Below are 20,747 nucleotides of genomic sequence, written 5' to 3'. Positions count from 1 at the left end.
CAGGTTCCCTCTGGGCTGAAGGGTCTCATACCTCACCCAGAGTTCCCTCACTGTCTGTGATCCTCTACAAAATTGGATAGAATACCTGGAGTTGGGAAGTCCTGAGATCAAATCCAGTCTCAGATACTTCCTAATTATGTAATCTTGGGCAAGCCATTTATCTGTTATCTGCCTCAGTTTCCTTAACTGCAATATGGAAATATTAATAGCATCTACCTCATGGGATTATTGTGAGAATCAAATGAGATATTTGCAAAGCACTTAACAGAGTGTAGACACTAGGTAGTGTTAAGTGTCTGACTCACATTTGAACTCAGGTCCTCCTAACTTCAGGTCTGGTGCTCTATCCACTGCGCTACCTAGCAGCTCCCATATACATTATATTACATTATAATGTTACATCATAAAAGTAAAATCCAAACAGGCAAGAGTAGGGAGGGACAAGAAACCTGACTAGAGGATATGGGGGAACGTCCCATGAAGTCAGGAAAGGAACAAGGACATGTTTGGTCCTGATAACTTCCTTCAAATGGAAGTTCCAAGAGGAACTAGCTAACCAGAAGGAGAGGCCCTGGGAGTAGAGGATTTTTCCAGGGTGAAAAATAGTCCAGGAAAAAGATGAGCTTCCAAGTTAAAGGCATGGGAGAGAAAGTCTGCAGTCAGGAGGGAAGCTTGAAGGGAAAGAAACAGACAAACAAAATCTTTGAACTTCACCTGTTGACATTATTATCTAAAAAAGAAGCAAATTGTATGGAGTAGAGATTTGTGGTTCTACATAGGAATCTTCTTTTTCTGCTCTGATCTTAATATGGAAGTGTCTTCTTTGTAAGCGTTTATTAAATTCAGAAAAAAAAATTTTTAAAGGAGTAAGAAATCTAAGTATAGAATTATACTAGGAGATAGATGAGATAAATTATGTAAAATACATATTAGAAATGTTTCCTATTATTTTAAGAGAGAGTGAAAAGAGCCCAGGGTTAGAGTCACAAGGGCTATTGTTGAGTCTTATCCCTGAATTTTTTTGTTGTTTTTTTTTTTTGCTGAAGCAATTGGGGTTAAGTGACTTGCCCAGTGGCAGCTAGGTGGCGCAGTGGATAGAGCACCAGCCCTGAATTCAGGAGGACCTGAGTTCAAATGTTATCTCAGATACTTAACACTTCCTAGCTGTGTGACCCTGGGCAAGTCACTTAACTCCAGCCTCAGGGGAAAAAAAAGTGACTTGCCCAGGGACACACAGCTAGAGCATATTAAGTGTCTGAGGCTGGATTTGACTCAGGTCCTTCTGACTTCAGGGCCGGTGCTCTATCCACTGTGCCATTTAGCTGCTCTTATCCCTGAATTCTTAGTGTGATCTTGGCAAGTAAGCCCTCTGAACCTCAGTTTCCTCATTTGTGAAATGGAGTTATTATTATGAAAGTGTTTTGTAAGATATAAAGTGCCATATAAGTGTGTTTATTGTTATCAACCAGTCAGCAAGCTTTATTAACTGTCTCCTATGTGCCACATACTTTGCTAAGTGCTGGAGATACATAGCAAGAGAATTTGCATTTAATGGAAAAAACATATTGTAAACATTATTTACATATAAGATATATATAGGTAAATTGGAGATAATCTCACAGGCATGAGCAGTAAGGGGTGATGGGAGGAAAAATGTGCAAATGCTGCAAAAGGCAGGACTTGAACAGAGTCTTGAAGAAAGCCAGAAGATGGAAAAGAAGAGGAAGGGCATTCCAGGTATGAGGAAAAGTGACAAGGCATAGAGCTGACATGGAAAAAACATGGAACATATAGATGCCATATATGCAGGCTCATGTTACTGGAGTGTAGAATATGTAGAGGAGAGGAAAGTGCATGAAGACTGGAATAAGTCTGGGCCAGAGTAGGAAGGATCATAAGGGGAAGAAAGAAGATTTTATATTTAATCCGGAGGCAATGAGAGGGAAGAGGGTAAGTGGCACTGGAATTAATTGAATAGGGAGATGACACGATCAACTCTGCTTTAGAGGGCTGTGTCCGGGAGAGGAAGGGACTTATGTAACAGATGTTGTGAAGAAATGAGAGTTGGCAAGTGATTGGTATATGGAGTAAGTTCAAGAGAGGAGTACCATGGGAAGTTGAAGAAGCACGGAAATAGTTTTTGTAGTGAGCAGTGAATTAATTGAGTTATTTGTGGATTGCCTTTCCACAGTGAGTACCTAGTTAACATTATGTAACATAATTGTGTAGTGGACCCAACCAACACAGGCTGTGTGTGTGTGTGTGTGTGTGTGTGTGTGTGTGTGTGTGTGTAATTTCTTCCAGATGTATTCAGCAGCATGTGTAGGAGCAAAGGCAGCAGATGGTGGATGTGTCAAGGTTGGGACTTGCTATGCCTGCCCTTTTAGTTTCTGATTGTCCTTGAAGTGAGAGGACCTGAGTTCAAAGTTCAAATGCTTGTATATATTAATTCATCCCCTCATTTCCTCATCTGCAAAATGAGGGAGTTGAACTAGATGAGCTGCTAATCTATGAGCCTAAGAAAAGTAAATATTGCTGTAAGTAGCAATGCAGAACTGCCTGCTATGGGAGAGGTCTCTCGAAATAAGAAAAATTCCTTCATTTCCCTTTCCAGAAATCAGATGCAATGAAATGTGAAAGATGAAAATCGACCATTCCTTCATTTGTAATTTGAGAGTATAAGGTGATTTTTTAAAGAGCATTTTATTTTTCTAAATACATGCAAAGATAGTTTTCAACATGCACCTTTGAAAAACCTTGTGTTCCAAATTTTTCTCTCTTCCTCCCCCTCACCCCACATACAGCAAGCAATTTAATAAAGGTTAAACATGCAATTCTTTTTTTTTTTTTTTTTTCTGAGGCAATTGGGGTTAAGTGCCTGGGGTCACACAGCTAGGAAGTATTAAGTGTCTGAGACCAGATTTGAACTCAGGTCCTCCTGACTCTACAACTGGTGGTCTATCTACTTCATCATCTAGCTATCCCTCCCCTCTAGACATATTTTTTAAAAAAAGGTATTTCTCTCTTACTTTCTGAGTGACAAGATAAGAGAAAGTTAATAGTGATGTTATTCCCTTTACCTTTGACCTCAAAGATACTTGTTACTTCATTTGAAATGCTGGAGTATCTTGTGGGTCTTCATCATCATCATCATCATATTTTAGAATTGGAATGACATTAGAGAACAGCTTTTCTAAGCTTATTGATTTTACAGATAAGGAAACTGGCCCAAAGAATTGTTTCTACCTCCACACTAACTCTTTTTGTCTCCTCTTCCATTGATCACACAGCCACCATGTTTATTGAGGACCTCACTATCTTTTGACCAGACTATTGCAGTTTTTGCCTCTTTAATTTCTTTGTCACATGTCTGTCTTCACCCTAACCTGTCCTTAACGCTGATGCTAAAGCATTTTTCTAAAACACACATCACTCCACTCCAAGCTCCCAATTAGCTCCAAGATTAAATATGAACTTCTTTATCTGACATTTAATGACTTTCTCAATCTGGCCTCTTTCCCAGACTTTTTTTTTTTTTTTTTTTTTTTTTTTTCCTGAGGCAGGGGTTAAGTGACTTGCCCAGGGTCACACAGCTAGGAAATGTTAAGTGTCTGAGACCAGATTTGAACTTGGGTCCTCCTGAATTCAGGGCTGGTGCTCTATCCACTGTGCCACCTAGCTGCCCCCCTTCCCAAACTTTTGATCCAATCATATTAGTCTATTTGTTTTTCTGTTTTTTATTTATTTGTTGTTTTTTTTTAATAATAGCTTTTTATTTTCAAAATTCATGCAAAAATAGTTTTTCAATTTTACCCTTGCAAAACCTTGTGCTCCAAATTTTTCTCTTTCCCCTCCCTCCCCTCCTAGACAGCAACATGAGCCCTTCTTCTAAATGTATTTCCATATTGATCATGGTGCATGAGAAAAATCAGATCAAAAAGAGAAAAAAAGAAGAAGAAAAGCAAATAACAAGAATGGTGAAAATACTATGTTGTGATCCATAATCAGATGGTACTTTCCATCCCAAGTTTATTGGAATTGTCTTGAATCATATCACTGTTGAAAATATCCAAGTCCATCACAGTTGATCATCACATAATCTTGTTGTTGCCATGTACAATGATCTCTTGGTTCTGTTCACTTCACTTAGCATCAGTTCATTTAAGTCTCTCCAGGCCTCTCTGAAATCCTCCTGCTGGTCATTTCTTATAGAACAATAACATTCTATTACTTTTCAAATATCATAAGTTATTCAGCCATTCCCCAACTGATGGGCATCCACTCAGTTTCCAATTCCTTGTTGATACAAAAAGAGCTGCTACATACATTTTTTCACAAGTGGGTTCCTTCTCCTCTTTTATGATCTCTTTGGACTACAGACCCATTAGAAACATTGCTGGATCAAAGGGTGTGCACAGTTTGATAGCCCTTTGGGCATAGTTCCAGATTGCTCTCCAGAATTGTTGGATTAGTTCCCAACTCACCAACAATGTATTAATGTCCCATTTTCCCACATCCCCTTCAACATTCTTTTCCTGCCATCTTAGACAATCTAAGAGATGTGTAGTGGTATCACAGAGTTGTCTTAATTTGCATTTCTCTGATCAATAGTGACTTAGAGCATTTTTTTTTCACATGAGTAGATATGGCTTTAATGTCTTTATCTGAAAATCATCTGTTCATATACTTTGACCATTTATGGATTGGAAAATGGCTTGTATTTGCATAAATAGGGTCCATTCTCTATTTACTTTAGAAATGAGCCCTTTATCTGATACCTTGCATGTAAAATTTCCCTGCATTTTTCTGTTTCCTTTCTAATCTTGGCTGCATTGGTTTTGTTTGTATAAAACCTTTTTAATTTAATATACTCGAAATTATCCCTTTTGCATTTCATAATGTTCTCTAGTTTTTCTTTGGCCATAAATTCCTTCCTTCTTCACAGATCTGAGAGACAGATTATCCTTTGTTCTCCAAATTTGCTTATAGCATCACCTTTCATATCTAAATCATGAATCCATTTTGACCTTATCTTGGTATGGGTGTTAGCTCTTCTGTTTTTATATTCACTATCCCCTCTGACTGAGAGATATTCTATGTTAACCTTCCTCTTCAAATCTTTGGTTTCCTTCAAGATTTTACTTAGGTACCACCTTCTATACAAAGTCTTCTCCAATTCATTCAACTGCTGGTGCCTTCTTTCTTTTTTTAATTTTTTTAAAAATAGCTTTTATATACAAAACATATGCATGGGTAATTTTTCAACACTGACCTTTGCAAAAACTTCTGTTTCAACTTTTCCCCGCCTTCCCTCCACCCCCTCCCCTAGATGGCTGGTAGTCCCATACATGGTGCCTTTAAGACTATCTTATATTCATTTCTGTATGTTTTGGGGGGATGCTTAGATACTTATGTTGTCTGACAGTCTGTGGGACTCCACAGACATAAGGGTTTCTGGAAAAAGCTGAACTCTCTCAGCTTAGAGCCTGGACCTGACAGAAAATATTCTTTCAAGAAATAATTGGCATTAATTGTTGGCTCACTGGGGAAAACTTGATTCTTAAATAAGTTGCAATGAGTGACTGTACCATCTGGATTCTATATTGGTTCCTATGTCCAGAGAACAGAGCACAGTTCTTCTCTCAATAACATTTTATTGAGAAATATGGTGCTACTCATCTGCCAGACATTTGAGGAGAAATCCAACCCTGAAGATCTTGGCCAATGACTCGGTCAAGCTGTTTCCAGCCAATAGAAACAGCAAACTTCCCTGTTGTTATGCCTTGTACAGGAACAAAGTTCTTATCAGAGAAATGCTGCTTACCTTGTCCAGATATTCAGGAATAATGCATCATTTGGGTTCTTGTCATTCTGTGTGAAATTTATGAGTCCACTGACAATGAACTGTCCAGTTTTATTATGAGGCTGCAGGAGATTGGGATGGACATCAGGAGTTGATCCTGCTAGGCTGCACTGCTGGTTCCTCTCCACAGGGTTTTCTTTCCTATGCCATAGAACACCTTGGAAATGTTCTTTTATTCTCCACCCCTGTGTCCTCCCCTTCTGCTTGGCTGGATTCTTTCAGAAACTTTCATTTTAAGGGGAGGCTCAGGTCTTCATTTCTCTCCAGATTGTACAGCTGACTCACATCCATAGGACTAGGACTTTCTCTATCCTGTTCCAAAGTGAAGTACCTTTTTCTCCCTCTTTTCCACTCCCTGTTGTATGTTGGCTTCCTCCATTAAAGGGCAAGGACTGTCTTTCTGCTTGGATTTGTATTCACAATATTAAGCATTGTGCCTAATGCATAGAAAATGTTTAATAAATTCTCATTGAAGCAAGGTAATTCAGACCAATTCCAATGATCTTATGATGGACAGAGCCATCAGCACCAAGAGAACTGTGGGAACTGAGTATAGATCGCAACATGATATTTTCACCTTTCTTGTTGTTGTGTTCTTGTTTTTTGTGTTCTTTCTCATTTCTTTTCCTTTTTGATCTGATTTGTCTTTTGCAGCATGATAATTGTGGAAATAATAGGGGCATCTAGGTGGTGCAGTGGTGAGAGCGCCAGCCTTGAAGTCAGGAGGACCTGAGTTCAAATGTGACCTCAGACACTTAACACTTCCCAGCTGGGTGACCCTAGGCAAGTCTCTTAACCCCAATTGCCTCAGCAAAAAAAAAAAAAAAAAAAAAAAAAAAATGATGGAAATAATGTATAGAAGAATCTAATATGTTTAATGTATATTGAATTACTTGCCACCTAGAAGAGGGGGTGAGGGGGAGGGAAAATTTTTGAAACACAATATTTTTCAATGGTGAATATTGAAAATTAACTATGCATATATTTTGAAAATAAAAAGCTGTAATAAAAAAAATACAAAATAAATTCTTGTTGACTGCCTGTTGATTGTCTCACTATGAATAAATGTTCATTTATTGATACCAAAACTGTTATTCCCTCATTTTATAGTTAAGAAAAATGCCCATAGACACTTAAGTATTCATAATGAGATCTGAATTCTCATCTTCCTAACTGTAGAACCAAGATTCATATTTAGGTTCTCTGGCTCCAAAGCCAAGGCTTCCATTTCACTGGATTTGGTCTTTCAATACGTTGGAAGATGTTGTCTTCCAATAAAGATTTATTGTATATCTACTATATGTGATACACCATGCTGGGAGAGAGTCTAGCAAATCAAACATAGTTCTAATGATCCTAGCAAATCAAACATGGTTCTAATCCTTCAAGTCACTTTCTACAATCTGACAGAGGGAAATAAGGCTTGTAGATGTGTAACTTGCACAATATATATAACATGTTTATGTATATCTATGCCATAGAACATCTTGGAAATACTCTCTTATTCTCTACCCTTGTGTTCTCTTTGAGCCTCAGTTTCCTTTTGTGTCAAATGGGAACAATAATAACTGTAGTATGTACCTGCCTTGAGAATCACATTAGAAATTGTGTAGAGTGACGTCAAATTTGTTAACTGTTGTTATCATAAAAGGAATGAGTGTTCAGATTAGATGAAAGAAAGGTTATTTTCAGGTAGAGGATTTAGGTAAAGTTTCAGGAAGCAGAACAAGTGGATCAAGTCTGGTCTTGAAAGATGGTTAAGAAACACAGCAGGCAAAAAAGCTTCTCCTCCCATTCTCATCCCCCACCCAGAACCTAGAAACCTCTACACCAAGACATGGAATGGAAGTGTGGAGTTTGTTGATAGAAAATATAAATAATCCAGTTTGGGTAGAGTATAGAGAGAGGAGTATCATAAAATAAGGTTCCTCAGTTTGATCCTTATGCAGCTGACACTATGAGCTGAGCCACTGAAGGTTTGTGAGCATTTAGAATGATCTGATTATGTCTTTGGACTCAGAAGACCAGTCTTGGGTTAGTTGGGATATATGGGAGATAGGGAGATCTGTAGTCCAAGCATGGGATAGCATAAAATAAACAGATATATGTGATACTATACTTATTAGGGGGGCAGCTAGGTGATGCTGTGTATTGAGGGCAAGTCTGGAGTCAGGAATGTCTAATTGAGTTTGAATAGAGCCTTAGGCATTTACTAGCTATGTCATGCAAATCACTTAACTCTATTTACCTCCATTTCCTCTTCTGTAAAATGAGCTGGAAAAGGAAATGGCAAACCATTCCAATATCTGCCAAGAAAACCCCTAATGGGGTCACAAAGAGTCAGACATGACTGAACAAAAAACCACTTATTAGAGTCATCGTAGTGTAATAGAAAGATTCCCTAGAGATGTGTGTAGTGCGCTATTATTAGAAAGTTGATTCACTGTGTAGATTATCTAAATTTATAGTAGGTACATTGATGGTAGTTAGTTTACCTCCCTAGAATAGATAAAAATCAGCCATAACTTTAATTTTGAAGTTGTTAACACAGAATACAAATATATTAAATATTAACTACAAAGAGCTAGATTTGGAAAAAATCACCAAAAAAAAAAAAGAATGGTTTTAAGTTATAGATTCTTGCGTTCTTTTTTGTTTGTTTCTCCTAATTCTAGGGCAGTCATAAACCTAGGGACTTACTATAGAATTGATTATTATAGTCATTGATGTCTCTTTTTCTGGTAACAGACGTATTTTTGCAAGGCTGCCAATGATGCATAAAGTTCTGTCATACAGGAGATCTGCCAGCACTGAATGGGATGAAGGAGAAGGGATTTCCTTTTGTGGGATGGTTTTCTTTTCAAGTCCAGTCCCAGATGGTTGAAACTGATTAACCTGCTATCTCTCATAAAGGAGATTTGTCATTTTTAAACCCAAAGCAGCATCAAAGAATGTTGGACAAATTTCATTTAGCATTGTCAATTGTCAATGATGTTGGGACTTAAAATTAAAGATTCCATGAAGAACCAGCTCTATCCACTTGTTGTAGGCATGTATTTAATCAGTTATATACCCTGAATATTAATTTGAAAGGAAAAGATTCTCAGAAACAGTTCTCACCTGCCAACCATTTATATAGTTATAGAATCACAGATTTATAAGATAATAGAATCATGGGATTTAGAGTCCACCTAAAGAGGTCCCTTCATTTTATAGGCAAGAATCAGAATGGATTTAATGTATGTTTAATTTTTTTTCCCCTGAGGAATTGGGGTTAGGTGACTTGCCCAGGGTCACCCAGCTAGGAAATATTAAATGTCTGAGGCCAGATTTGAACTCAGGTCTTCCTGACTTCAGGGTTAGTGCTTTATACACTGTTTCACCTAGCTGTTGCTGTGTGTTTAATTTCTAATGTAGCCCTCTTCCTTCTGTTTCACAAAGGAGGTCTATCTGTTCTTGAGTTGTCCCCTTTACTTCTTGTCTTTCTCATGAATGTTCAGAAGTCTTGAAGGGGCAACTGTGCTTGTCATCTATGTAGACAGAAAGTCATGGAGCAGAACGCATAATATCTGGAATCCAAGAGGCCCTTTTGGAAAAGGTGGAGGGAATGGAGACTGCCAGAAAGAAGTCTTCAGGGAGGAGTTGACTAGAGAGAGAAACAAAAAGACTGAAGAAAGAAGAGAAACAGAACTGCAATGTGCAAGTACCTAGTCAGGGCTGCACTTACACTTGAAAGGTGGAACAAACGTATTGTCTGCAAATACGGGACAATAAAACATATCCACTTAGGGCCATATCTGTTCATTTGATCCTTGTTTCCAATGAATTCTTCCATTGTGAGATTTTGGGGAAGGCTTTTATTACATCTCATGCGTAATGAAGGAAACTGTTCTTTCCCGGTATTTGACATCAAAATTAATTAATACCTGTAATATGAGGGTTTGAGCTTAGCCTGAGATCTAGTTTTCAAAGAATATTATATTTCAAAGTTTGTGGTTGCCAAAAGCTTAGTGTTTGAAATTTTTAGGGCAAGGATTACTGTTAGTATAAAAATCATGCTTTTGGTTTGATCTTCACCCACATTAGTCCTAAAACATTTGATTTCTCTTTATTCTCTCATCTCATACTGTTGCATCTGCTTCCATACCATTCATTGTAGATGCCATCTTCTAGTACAATAGGTTCTCCCATTTTTGTCTATTGCAGCCTTTGCCATCTTTAAGACATAGCTCAGGATTTGGATTGTATCAAGCTGAAAGCTTTTTTGCAACTTGGAACTGTGCTCTTTTTTCATTTTCAGACCTCCAGCACCTCATTGGCTCTGTGTTACAGCTTCCTGCATCTACTCTAGGCTGCTCTCTCCATTTGATCCTCATTTTCATATTTTATTTTTTTAATTTTTGGAGATTGTACTATTTCAGGGCTTGCAGCAATGCAACTCAAGCAAAATACGAATATTGTAAAGATAGTCCTTTATTTCCAGGAAAAGCATGGAATCATTAAAAGAACTTTGTGATTTCCTGAAAGCCATCCAATCTGCTCCTGTTTATTTCTGGGCTCCACTTGTTCATTTATGACTTTTATGACAGCTCCATGCACATGGAACTGGAGTCAAAGGTGACATCAGAGAAATGTATGATAGAATGAGAAGGTGCATGAAAGTGAGCAATGACAGATGAGACCCAATTATGCAAAGTTAGAAGATGAGGGATGGCCTCCAGCATGTTGGAGGCCATCCCTGTAACAAATTATGGCAGGACATGGACCAGAGTGGCTAGAATGGGTAGGCGTGGCTGACATGGGATTTTATAATGGGGGAGAAAAATCAAGTTCATGAGATCCCAGAATCCATTTCTTTCAAACTTGTGTTCTGTAGCCTAGTAGGTTCGTAATACCTGTTGAGCTGGCTCCAAATTTTCCTTTCACTGATGTTCTCCTTCTAATGCTCCCTCTGCCAGGCTTTCTACTTTAGAATCTGTTTAATTTCAGATTGGTTGACTGCCTGAAGGCAAGATTTGAATCTATAACTTCCTGTATCCCACTGTAGCAGTATATCCAATCTCCCAGGCTGCAGATTGCCCCTACTCCTACCTCTCAAATTGGAATTATTGTCATTAAATCTTGGTTTACTTCTTTGTTATGGGGGCAGGGAACCAGGATTTACTTTTTACAAATCACAAGACTAATGCCCCGAGAGGTATGTTACTTAATCAAATCCTTTAGCAGAATTGCGTTCCTAGATTACCTGAACCAGGTTGCCTCATTTCTAGATAAGAAAGGGGTTGAATTGAGTTTCTGCATATCCTGTGTTTTTTCTTGGGGGGGGGAGGGGGCTAGTGTTGTCTAATAATTCTTTCTGGTGACACTGTCATCTTTTCATTGAACTGAGGCTATTAAATCACTAGACATAAGATTTTTTTTTTTTCTGAGGCAATTGGGGTTCAGTGACTTGCTTAGGGTCACACAGGTAAGAAGTGTTAAGTGTCTGAAATCACATTTGACTCAGTTCCTCCTGATTTCAGGACTGGTGCTCTAGCTGCCCCCAGATAGAAGATTTTGAGCAAAATGGCTCTAACCATCAGTCACTAGTAATCTGTTCTTGTTTAAAAAATACAACTCTGAGGGTCAGACTCACTGGGTCTTTGGACATAGCATCTGCTTTGGTCATTTTCCTAAAATCTCCCATCCAACAACAATGAAATTAGACTTTATTTATTCACTCAGTTTACAGAACAGTGCCCCTAGACCTCCAATGTTATTTTCCATCTTCATAAGTGCCCTGCCTGGAGAAAATATTATGCACTTAATGTTTTCAGCTTTGCTTTCTTTGAGTTATTTTAAACCGGCTTTTATTCTTGGGTTTTGATTCCTGATCTGGCTTTTGGGGGAGGGGGGGTGAATAACCAGGTGAGTAATAGAGCAGGTATGACTATAATTAGCGTCCTTCAGCGTTGTTTTATGAAATATGGCAACACCCTAGGAATAACTTATGGGATGTTTTAGACATGAATTTAGTTATCATGGAAACTTTTCTGCAGCTTAGAAACACTGCATCCATATCAGATTTGCTTTTTATTGTCCCGTTCCGCCTGTCCCCCTCCGAGATATTTTCGGCTTAGCTTGTCAGGATTTGAATCGGTTTTAGAACTTATCAGTTTCATTACATGTGTTTTAATGAGTCATGAGACCTCAGTTCCCCCACCCCCATTATCTAAGACGGTTTTTCTTCCTCGATTTATTTTTGGAAGTGGGGGTGGTGGGGTGGTGATTGGGAGTTAACGAGAGGTAGGGGGAGAGATAGATTAGGAGGCTGGGTAGGAGATTGGTCAGTATGCCCTACTTAGAATCTTGACTAAGAAAATGATTTGTAACTTGCTAGAGCAGGGGAAGGGACCTTTGAGATTATTTAGTCCAACCCACTGGTTTATAGTGAAGCCTTTGCAGGGAAGTGACAAGCTCAAGGTTACACAGGTAATAAGTTGCCGAGACCGGATTTGAGAACAGCTTCTGACTTCAAGTTCAAGGTGGGGCTTATAGTCAAAATGCAGACCGCCAGGTGGGCTCAGATAAGGTAGGGGGAGAAAGTGCAAAGTCTAGCGCTCTGTTTCCGGGACTAGCCCTCTTCCGAGGCGCTGTCTATTGTTGGTTTGGGCTGTCGTTCCGGTCCCCCATGGGGTCTCTTCCTTGGGCCGGAGGGAGGCGGGGAAGGTGCGGGACTGGGCGTCCGTACTGGGGCCCGAGGTGTGTGTGTGGGGGGAGGGCAGAAGTGTGGGAAGCAAAGCGAGGGCTCCCTTTAGCGCTCAGACAACTGCGGGGGGAGGGGGTGGCTCTCATTAAGCGCCGGGGACTTGGCAGCCCAGCTAGGTGGGCTGTGTTCTTCCGAGGCAGGGGGTGGCACCTGCAAACTGTGGCAGCTGCGATGTGGCGGGGCCGCTCCGCAGTGGGAATCGATGCCCGGCTCCGGGTGGGCAGAAGCCAGAGCTGCCTTTTGTACGGAAGCCCGGCGTCTGAATCTCAGGAGTGGGGGTGGGGGCGGCGCAGGGAGATGGGGGATTTGCTTTTGAAAAGGTCAGCGCAAGTGTCTGCAGAAACGGAGAGAAAGGCTTTCCCTCGGTCCTTCCGCACCGGTAGGAAGTGCGCTGGACGAAGCTTCCCTTCCCTTTCTCTGTCATTGCTGCCAGTCTCATTTTAATCCGCTCCCACTCACCCGTAGACGTTTATTGACAGAAATCAAATGGCTGTGAGTGCGTCGGGTGAGGGGCCCCGCGCCTGCTGCTGCTGCTGCAAAGGTGTGGTTAGCGGAGGAAGGAGCCCGGAAGCCCCACGCCAGCTGAGCGAGCGGGGCCGCGCCGAGGCGAGGCCAGCGAGCCTGTCCTCAAATAACCTCCTCCCGCCTTTAAATAGAGCTAATATGGAGCCTTGCCTTATAAAGTCAAACAGCACCGTACCTCGCCGAGCCCGGGCCGCCCTCGGGTCTCAGCGCCCCCTCCCCCCGCCCCAGCCCCTCAGCCTCGAACCTCGGGCACACCAGCCCGCACCCCTGGGGGCCGCAGAGCTGCCCCCCGGCCCCCTACCCCCACCCCGGGCATCCGCCGGAGGCCGCCGCGTGGGGCTCGCCGGGCCCGGCTGTCAGCCCCGCGGGGCGCGCGGCGCGGCGGGGCGGGGTAGGGGGCCTGCGGTGCATTGTGTATGCGGGGGCCTCGGTTGGCGGCGGCGGCGCAGCCCAGATCCTGTGCCGCCCACTCCATGCCGCAGCTTGGGGCCGCCTGGGTCCCGCCGAGGTGGGGAAGAGTCAAGCCTGTACAGGCGGTCCTTTGTCTGGGCCGGGCTCGGCGGCGGCGACCGGGACGGGGCCGTGCAGAGGCGAGGCGAGGCGAGCCGAGGCCGGGCTGGAGAGCGCCCGCCGCCCGGCTGCCGGACTGCCCGGGCGCGCCGCGCCGCGGCACCGCACCCCCTCTTCTGGGGCTGTTTCTGCGGGAGGCATGCCGGGCGCGCCGTCGCCGTCCGCCGGGCGGGCTGGCCGGGGCTGCCCCGGGGCACCATGAGCCCGAGCCCCCCGGGCGCTGGGCGGGACGGCCCCGCAGTGGAGGCGGCGGCGGCGGCGGCTGCAGGAGCAGGCAAGATGGCTCCCTCGTGGGCTGGGCTGGGCTGGGGAGAAGGACCCGCTGGGGGCGGGGGAGGGGGAGGAGGACGAGGAGGAGGGGGAAGGTGGGCTGCCCGACGGCGTCTGGGGGAAGATCTGCAAGTGGAACATTTGCACCGCGGTTGTTGTTTTTTAAGTTCCGCCCATCCAACATGTATGCGGCTCGGGGAGATACAAAGAGTTGTGCTGGGCAGTTGTCATTAATTGGAGGGGGCACTTTTCTCTGCCTCGGTCTCCAAATGAGGCTCATTATGCAATTTGGTTTTTTTAGGTTATAAAGGAAAACAAGAGACCCCAGAGGGAAAAGAAGTCCAAAGTTTTCAAGGTAACCGGTTATTGATTTCATCATAATTGTTTTTCCACCGCGATAGACTATTTTTCTTATTCCTTAGCTTACATTGGACGCTAACCGCAAGCGCTAAAGCTCCTGATTTTTTAATCTGCCAAATGAATTTTGAAAAGCCCAAGTCCCTTTTCTTGATGTGGTAGTGCCCAAGGCACACGTTTGCGTCCTTTTTTTTCCAGTGCCGCACTGGGCTATGTAATGGAAAGTTTATTTACCTACACGACCAAGGAAATTAATTTATTTGGTCACCGTGAATTTTGGTATTTGTGTTCAATTTCTGCGAGGCGGATTTAAGCTTTCCGGGAGTTATTTGAAATTGAAAGCAATGACATTGATTTCCGAATTAAATGTCATATGAGGTTTAATTGAAAGTTCCATAATGGAGACCTTGTGAATTTCCTAGTAAATAGTTCCTTTACATCTTACTACTACGATTTATAGCCAAAATATTTTGGTTTAAACATGATTCTTCTCATACAGTCTTTATTTTGATAATTGTTCGTGGAACAATTGTGAGGTTGTGTAGATCACTTACTTATTTTCATCAAATGGTTAATGTCTGTGTGATAGCAGCTTAATTTATTAATTGTATAGGGGGTATGAAAGGGTTAATATAATTCGCAGATTTTACAAGGCATTACTAAAAGGAGATTCGAGGCAATAGTCTTGTAAGTTAGATTAGCATAAGCATAACTGCTTATTTTTAATGGCAACAAATTACTGCAGAGTGAGAACTGACATATTGTTATAAATATGAACAGGCTGAACAAATAGACTAAGAAATTCAAGAGACTATTTTATAACAAAACTACTGGGTTTAAAAAAAAACTGTACTTGTAATTGGTTTGTCAGTAAAATTCTTACAATGTTTCACCAAGTGGATAATATTTTAGAAGAGCTGAAAGAAAAATTAACAGGTTGAACAAGATGACATTGTGACTGTTGCAAAAATAAGAATTGTGTCTTGGGGGGGGGTTCGTGAATTGTATAAAAGCTATAGAAATATGCAAGACAGAGATGGTGATATTTTGAGGGGTGACTTGCAAGTAGCTCTGACCCAAGGAAAAACTCCAATTCTGAATACTGTCTCATTTCCCCCATGGTCATGTAGTACAAGAATGTCCATTCACATCAATTTTATTGATTATTTTTTTAAAAACCACCTGATTCTGCTTAATTTCATTCCTATTCCCAAGACTCTTAAAGCATCAGAAGCAGTAATTCTATGCTCAGTATTTCCATCTCTGACCAAATAATCAGACCACTGACTCATCCTACTGAGGTCTGGGCCTTCTGCTTAGCTATTTGTGGTCCTGTGGGATCTAGACTGTAATTCAGATGGTCAGTCTATTTAATGACCAAAGAAAATTACTTCTTTCCTTTTTCTCTTTTCCCTCCCTCTGCTTTTTCCTTTCTTCCTTCCTCCATGTCAACACAGAGATAAAGATATAAATATGACCCCAGAGAGGAGAATGAGAGACTGCTTATTGGTCATTAAACAAATTGAAGTAACTGAAAGATATATTAGATACACAAGTCATTTAATGGTTTTTTAAAAAATGGCCACACTTATTGAAAGAGGGAATGATGGGTTTACATTTGTTTTGAAAATTACTACTATCCTCTTTGCTTAGGCCAAGAGAGGATTTGTGCCAAGGCACTTTTATATTATCTTAAGGTTTAATAGATTCCTTTTGGTCCATAACATTTATGTTTTTTATATATAATAATTATGTATACACATATGTGTATGTACATATTATGCATACGTGATGTGTTTACATATTATAAAATGGCTTTTAAAAAATCAATAGAATTATTCCTGCATAAATTCTCTCTCTGGCTGAGTATTGATAATTCTTACATCAGATTTAGGCTTTCATGTTCTCCCTTCCTCCCATTAAGTAGGATAGTTGTCATTAAAAATACTCATTTGCATGTCTAATCTTTCTTTACTTTTTCTATACTGGATATATTCATCTCTTCATTTCATAAAGTCAGAAGTTTAAAACTTTTTCCCCTCTGTTCTGACCAAGTTGCTACATTCTCCTTAAAATTATAGAAAAAAAAAAAGATAATATAAATCACTAGGGCCAAATATACAGCCTTTTTCAAAGGAAGCTTATTCCTTTGACTGTTAAGATAGTCTTTTTGTTTAGAAGAGAGTTCATTTTTATGTTGATTTCATTTGACTTCTGGCTTCTTGTCCCCCCACCCCCACCCCGCCAAGTGAATCTCCATAATAAACAGACTGTGCATCTTCATTGGGTTTGGTTTGTTTTTTTGTTTTTTGATTGAATAGCCTTGTAGCTGTGTTGTAGGACTTTTAAGCAAAGTGCTTCTTCCTAAAACCTGTAGTGTGGGGTTTACCATTACTAGCCATCTTGAATTCTGGGGTGCCTCAGTTTTTCAGCTGAATAAAATTTTGGCTATTAGATGAATGTACTGAAATTTCCTAAAAGGAGTTGAGAAAGTAGGTGATGCTATTGGCATTTAAAATATCTTTCCATTTGACTTAAGGGTGGCTTTTTTTCCCTTTTAAATATTTTACTCTGTCCAAACATAAGTAATTTAGTTCTTAACATGTGTACTATATAATATGTAAGTTTAAAGAAGTTATGTACTTTGGATAACTGAAGCTATAACTTAAGGAACATCTTATAAATTAAAGTTCCTAGGTTTAGGATTTGAGATAGGGACAATCTTCCTTGCTGCTAGTCTCAGGACTTAGGGTGAGAAAATATCCAGATTGTAGTCAAATGCCCAGCTTTTTTTTACTGTGGGTTTAGATCCCAGTTTCTTAATTGAATGTGGGGGTCATGAAATTATAGTTTATTATCAGTAAATGATTTGTATGTATAGGTACAGATAGGTTTTACACATAAGTATATATTTATGATATCTTCAATGTTGGGTGTGGTTAGTAGAGGAACGGATAAAAAATTAATCCCTGAGGCTGTCGGGGAGAAGGCTCAGATTGATATCAATTTAGCTCCATGGTCCCATTCTCTAGGAAGGTCATCCAGACTGAACAAGTTCTGTCAAACCTTTAACCCACCCGCTGTAAAGATCTTAAGCTCACATGCTCTGTCCAAAATCCCAATCATGTCCCCGAGATTAAATTTTCTCTACAAAATGGGTCATTCCATGGTTGCTGCCTTCCTTTGAGTCAGTCCACCAGCCCTTGCCTAGTGTCTTTCTTCATACTCTCCACCCCATGTTATGGGATATTCCACTCCACTATTAACCCCACTCCTCCTTACAGTTAACTCTTTTAGGTGTTTTTTGTTGTTTTTGTTGGTGGTGGTGTTAGTCCTTTTCAGGATTTAGCCTGCCAGCTAAGAGCATGCCTCAACCTCATGGGGTATTCCCTTTCTACTGGGCAATTGTGAGTTCCACTGAAAAACTTGTCTTTCATATGTTCTCCCAATTCTACTTCATAGTTACCATTCCTGGTGTCTATGGTATCCCTTCATTTTGTCCATTAGCCCTTCCCCTAAATAAATCTATCTTTTCCCAAAGAGAATGGCCATTTCGAATTCTTTACATGATTGAACCCTAACTTTTGGTGCCTGCCATCATCTGATATCTTCCCCTAACCACATCACCTATACACTGGTGTCACATGAAAATTTCTTGGGCAAAAAGGGATTGTAAGTGGAAACAATTGTCACCCTTTGAAGTCACTTTTGCTGTAGAGACACCATACTGAAGGGCATCCCTTAGCTTTTTAAAGTGTTACTTTCATTCAGGGATAATCTTTAGAACTCCTCTTTGTTGAAAAAGACCCTTTACTTGAACCTCTCCCCCCACCTGTTTGTCAGAAGATATTTGGATGTGGAAGAAAGAGCCTTTCTTCAAGTTGGAGGCGTGATCAGAAACTTTGCTTTTCTGGTCCAGTTTTGGTGAAGGCCTGGGTATCTGATTGTCTGAAGCGTATCTTCAACTGATACCATAATACTGAGGTCTGTGTTGGGTCCTCCTCTACCTCTGTTCCTCTTTTTAAAACAAACTATAATGTTCTGACAAGATAAAAACATTTAGACATTGCAAATAGCATGAAAGAAAAGCATTGGTTGGTTCATTGAGGGGGAAAAAACCATTTTATTATGAGATCTATTTCAATGTTCCCAAGTTGTCATATTAAAAGCATTCTGGTAACAAAGAGGTATTGGATGGAAGGATGTGGAGGACTCTTGAAGTACTCATGGCCTGATTAGAAAAAACAACTTCAGGTTCATATCCTCCTATCAGAAGGTCAATAGTATTTTCATTGTACATTATTATTAGTGTGTTTCTGTGTGTGTTTTATTGAGCCTTGATTGGAATAGAGTTGAGTTTTTGTGTTGGGGTGTTTGTAGTAGATTCTTGTTTTGTGTTACTGTGATTTGAAATGTGCTTTTTAGAAAGTATCTAGTCTACATTGTGGACTACAATGTGGGCCCATTGCCTTTGCAATTCACAGTTTCTTTTTTCATGGAAAATGCGTCTGTAATTGGAATGACTTTACTGCTGTAATTTAAGGTTGAGAAATCTATTTTCATCACTCCCCCTCACATTATTTCCAGGTAAGCTTATCTAGTAAACACCACTAAAAGCAGCATGGTGGGCAAAAGAGAATCAACCAGAAATCAGAAAAGCTGGCTTCTAACTCTATAGATAACCTACTATATATGGCCATGGGCAGGCAAGTTACTAGGGTTCTGGGGCTTAGTTTCCTCATCTGTAAAATGAGGGGATTGTCCCAGATGAATTTTTAAATCCTTTCCTGTAAGTTATTCTGTATTGTGTTTTACAAAGGAAAAATACCCAGACAGGGATTTGGGTTTAGTTAGGGCATTGCTTGTTCATGCTCAGAGAAAGAATTTTATTCCCCTTCTTGGACAGGTCTGGTTTACAAAGCACAGATCTGATGTAAAAATATGATTTCAAGATTCTATACTTACTACCAAAAAATTGAAACAAAATCTTTGGGTAACCATTCAGAAATCTTACAGAATGAGATCTAACAAAGAAAAAAGTCACTTCATCTTTCTGCTAGCTTCTCTATAAATAATAATCATTAAAGTTGCCTTCACTGAAGATGAGATTTACTGATGTGCTATATACTCTTTTCTCCATGTACTAGTGTTCTGAATATTGGAGATTGAGATGTAAAATTGTTCTGAAGTTAAAAGGGGAAAGGGATTTTTTTTTTTTTTGGACTGGTTTAACCTAAATTATTGATAAGCCTGATACAATGAAGCTACTTGCCTTTCTCCTGTAGTTACTTATATTGTGATTAAATGAAAGACTCCAATTGTTGAAGCTGCTCCTCCCATTTCTTAGGATAGCTTTGTTTCAGATATCAATAAAGACTGGGTTCCTAGGTATGACAGTTGCTTCTCTTAACTTTGGTTATAAAGTAACCTTTTGTGACCTTTAACACCATTGTTACATTTCAAAGAATCAGAAATTAACAAGCTTTCCTTTAAAAAAAAAAAAAAAAAAAAAAAAGCTTTTAAGGTTTGTGACTGCTTTTTGAGAAACTTAGATTGAATTGACCTTTGACTATTTCGAGGTTGTGATTGAAGGGAGCTGAGCTGGCTGGAGTGGTGCTACTAATATTTACAATTTGGGCCTTTGGTGTGTTTATTTTATTTTCTTTAAGTAGACACTAAATCTTTAGATTTGCTTCAAGCTATTAGAGCCTGCCAAAGACTTACCTCTACTTTTGTTTTTAAACTTTAGGTAAATACTGAGTCTTTTTTTTTCTAATGTTAAAAAAAAAAAACAAAACAAACACACACTCATACTTGGGTCATTTTTTATTTTTTAAATTGCTTTGTAAGGTGCTGTTGTGTAAACAGGATACTTTGGTCTTCTATATTTAAAGTGTGGCATCAAATGAACTAAACCTGGCAATAGAGAGAGGTTCATATCTCAGCTCCTGGACCCTTGCAACCTCCTAAACAAAAGCTTGAACATTTATTCCTTTTAAATAGTATCTTTTACCTATTATCAGATCATATATTTGGAAAAAGAGCCTACGATTTTTGTACCAAGCTTGCAAAATTTGTATGTATAAATTTTCTTTTGAGGGGGGTCTGATAATTTTTTTGATATAGGGAACTTCCTGAATGAAAACTCTCTCTATTAGTACAAATAGGTGATTGTTCAGTAATAGTCTTAAAGAATGGGGGGTGGGGAAAATATTATTGAGCTATAAAGGATCATAAAACAGTATGTATATCTCAAAGAGGGTCAGAAATTCCCTGAATTTGAGTCTGTCCCTCTCTAAGTTTAAAAAGAAGCATCCAAATTATACAAAAGTAATTTGTAGGATTTATATAGGCTTCTAGGTAACTAATTCAAAACAATGTGGTTGTACATTGATTGTAACATCGTAATAAATG

General features: G+C 40.0%; 1 protein-coding gene across 4 annotated transcripts in view; it reads left to right on the top strand.

The window, feature by feature from the left end:
• The window catches only part of TET1 (tet methylcytosine dioxygenase 1), a 179,200-nt gene that overhangs the window by 40,973 nt on the left and 117,480 nt on the right, over positions 1–20,747 (top strand). Inside the window, exons 1-2 of one of the 4 annotated variants that reach the window (XM_074296580.1) lie at positions 11,304–12,434; positions 14,278–14,331. The exons of 1 other annotated variant lie outside the window; for it this stretch is intronic. Coding sequence is in view for 1 of the 3 variants with exons in the window: in XM_074296576.1 (XP_074152677.1) it covers positions 14,278–14,331 (54 nt within the window). In the remaining 2 variants the exon portion in view is untranslated. Of the gene's footprint in view, positions 1–11,303; positions 12,435–13,872; positions 13,981–14,277; positions 14,332–20,747 lie in introns of those variants that run through there. 2 more of the 4 variants (XM_074296579.1, XM_074296576.1) reach the window with 2 other exon arrangements.

The sequence above is a fragment of the Sminthopsis crassicaudata genome, chromosome 2 (genome assembly GCF_048593235.1).
Source record: "Sminthopsis crassicaudata isolate SCR6 chromosome 2, ASM4859323v1, whole genome shotgun sequence".
Lineage (NCBI taxonomy): Eukaryota > Metazoa > Chordata > Mammalia > Dasyuromorphia > Dasyuridae > Sminthopsis > Sminthopsis crassicaudata.
This window is presented reverse-complemented; position numbering and strand designations above follow the sequence as displayed.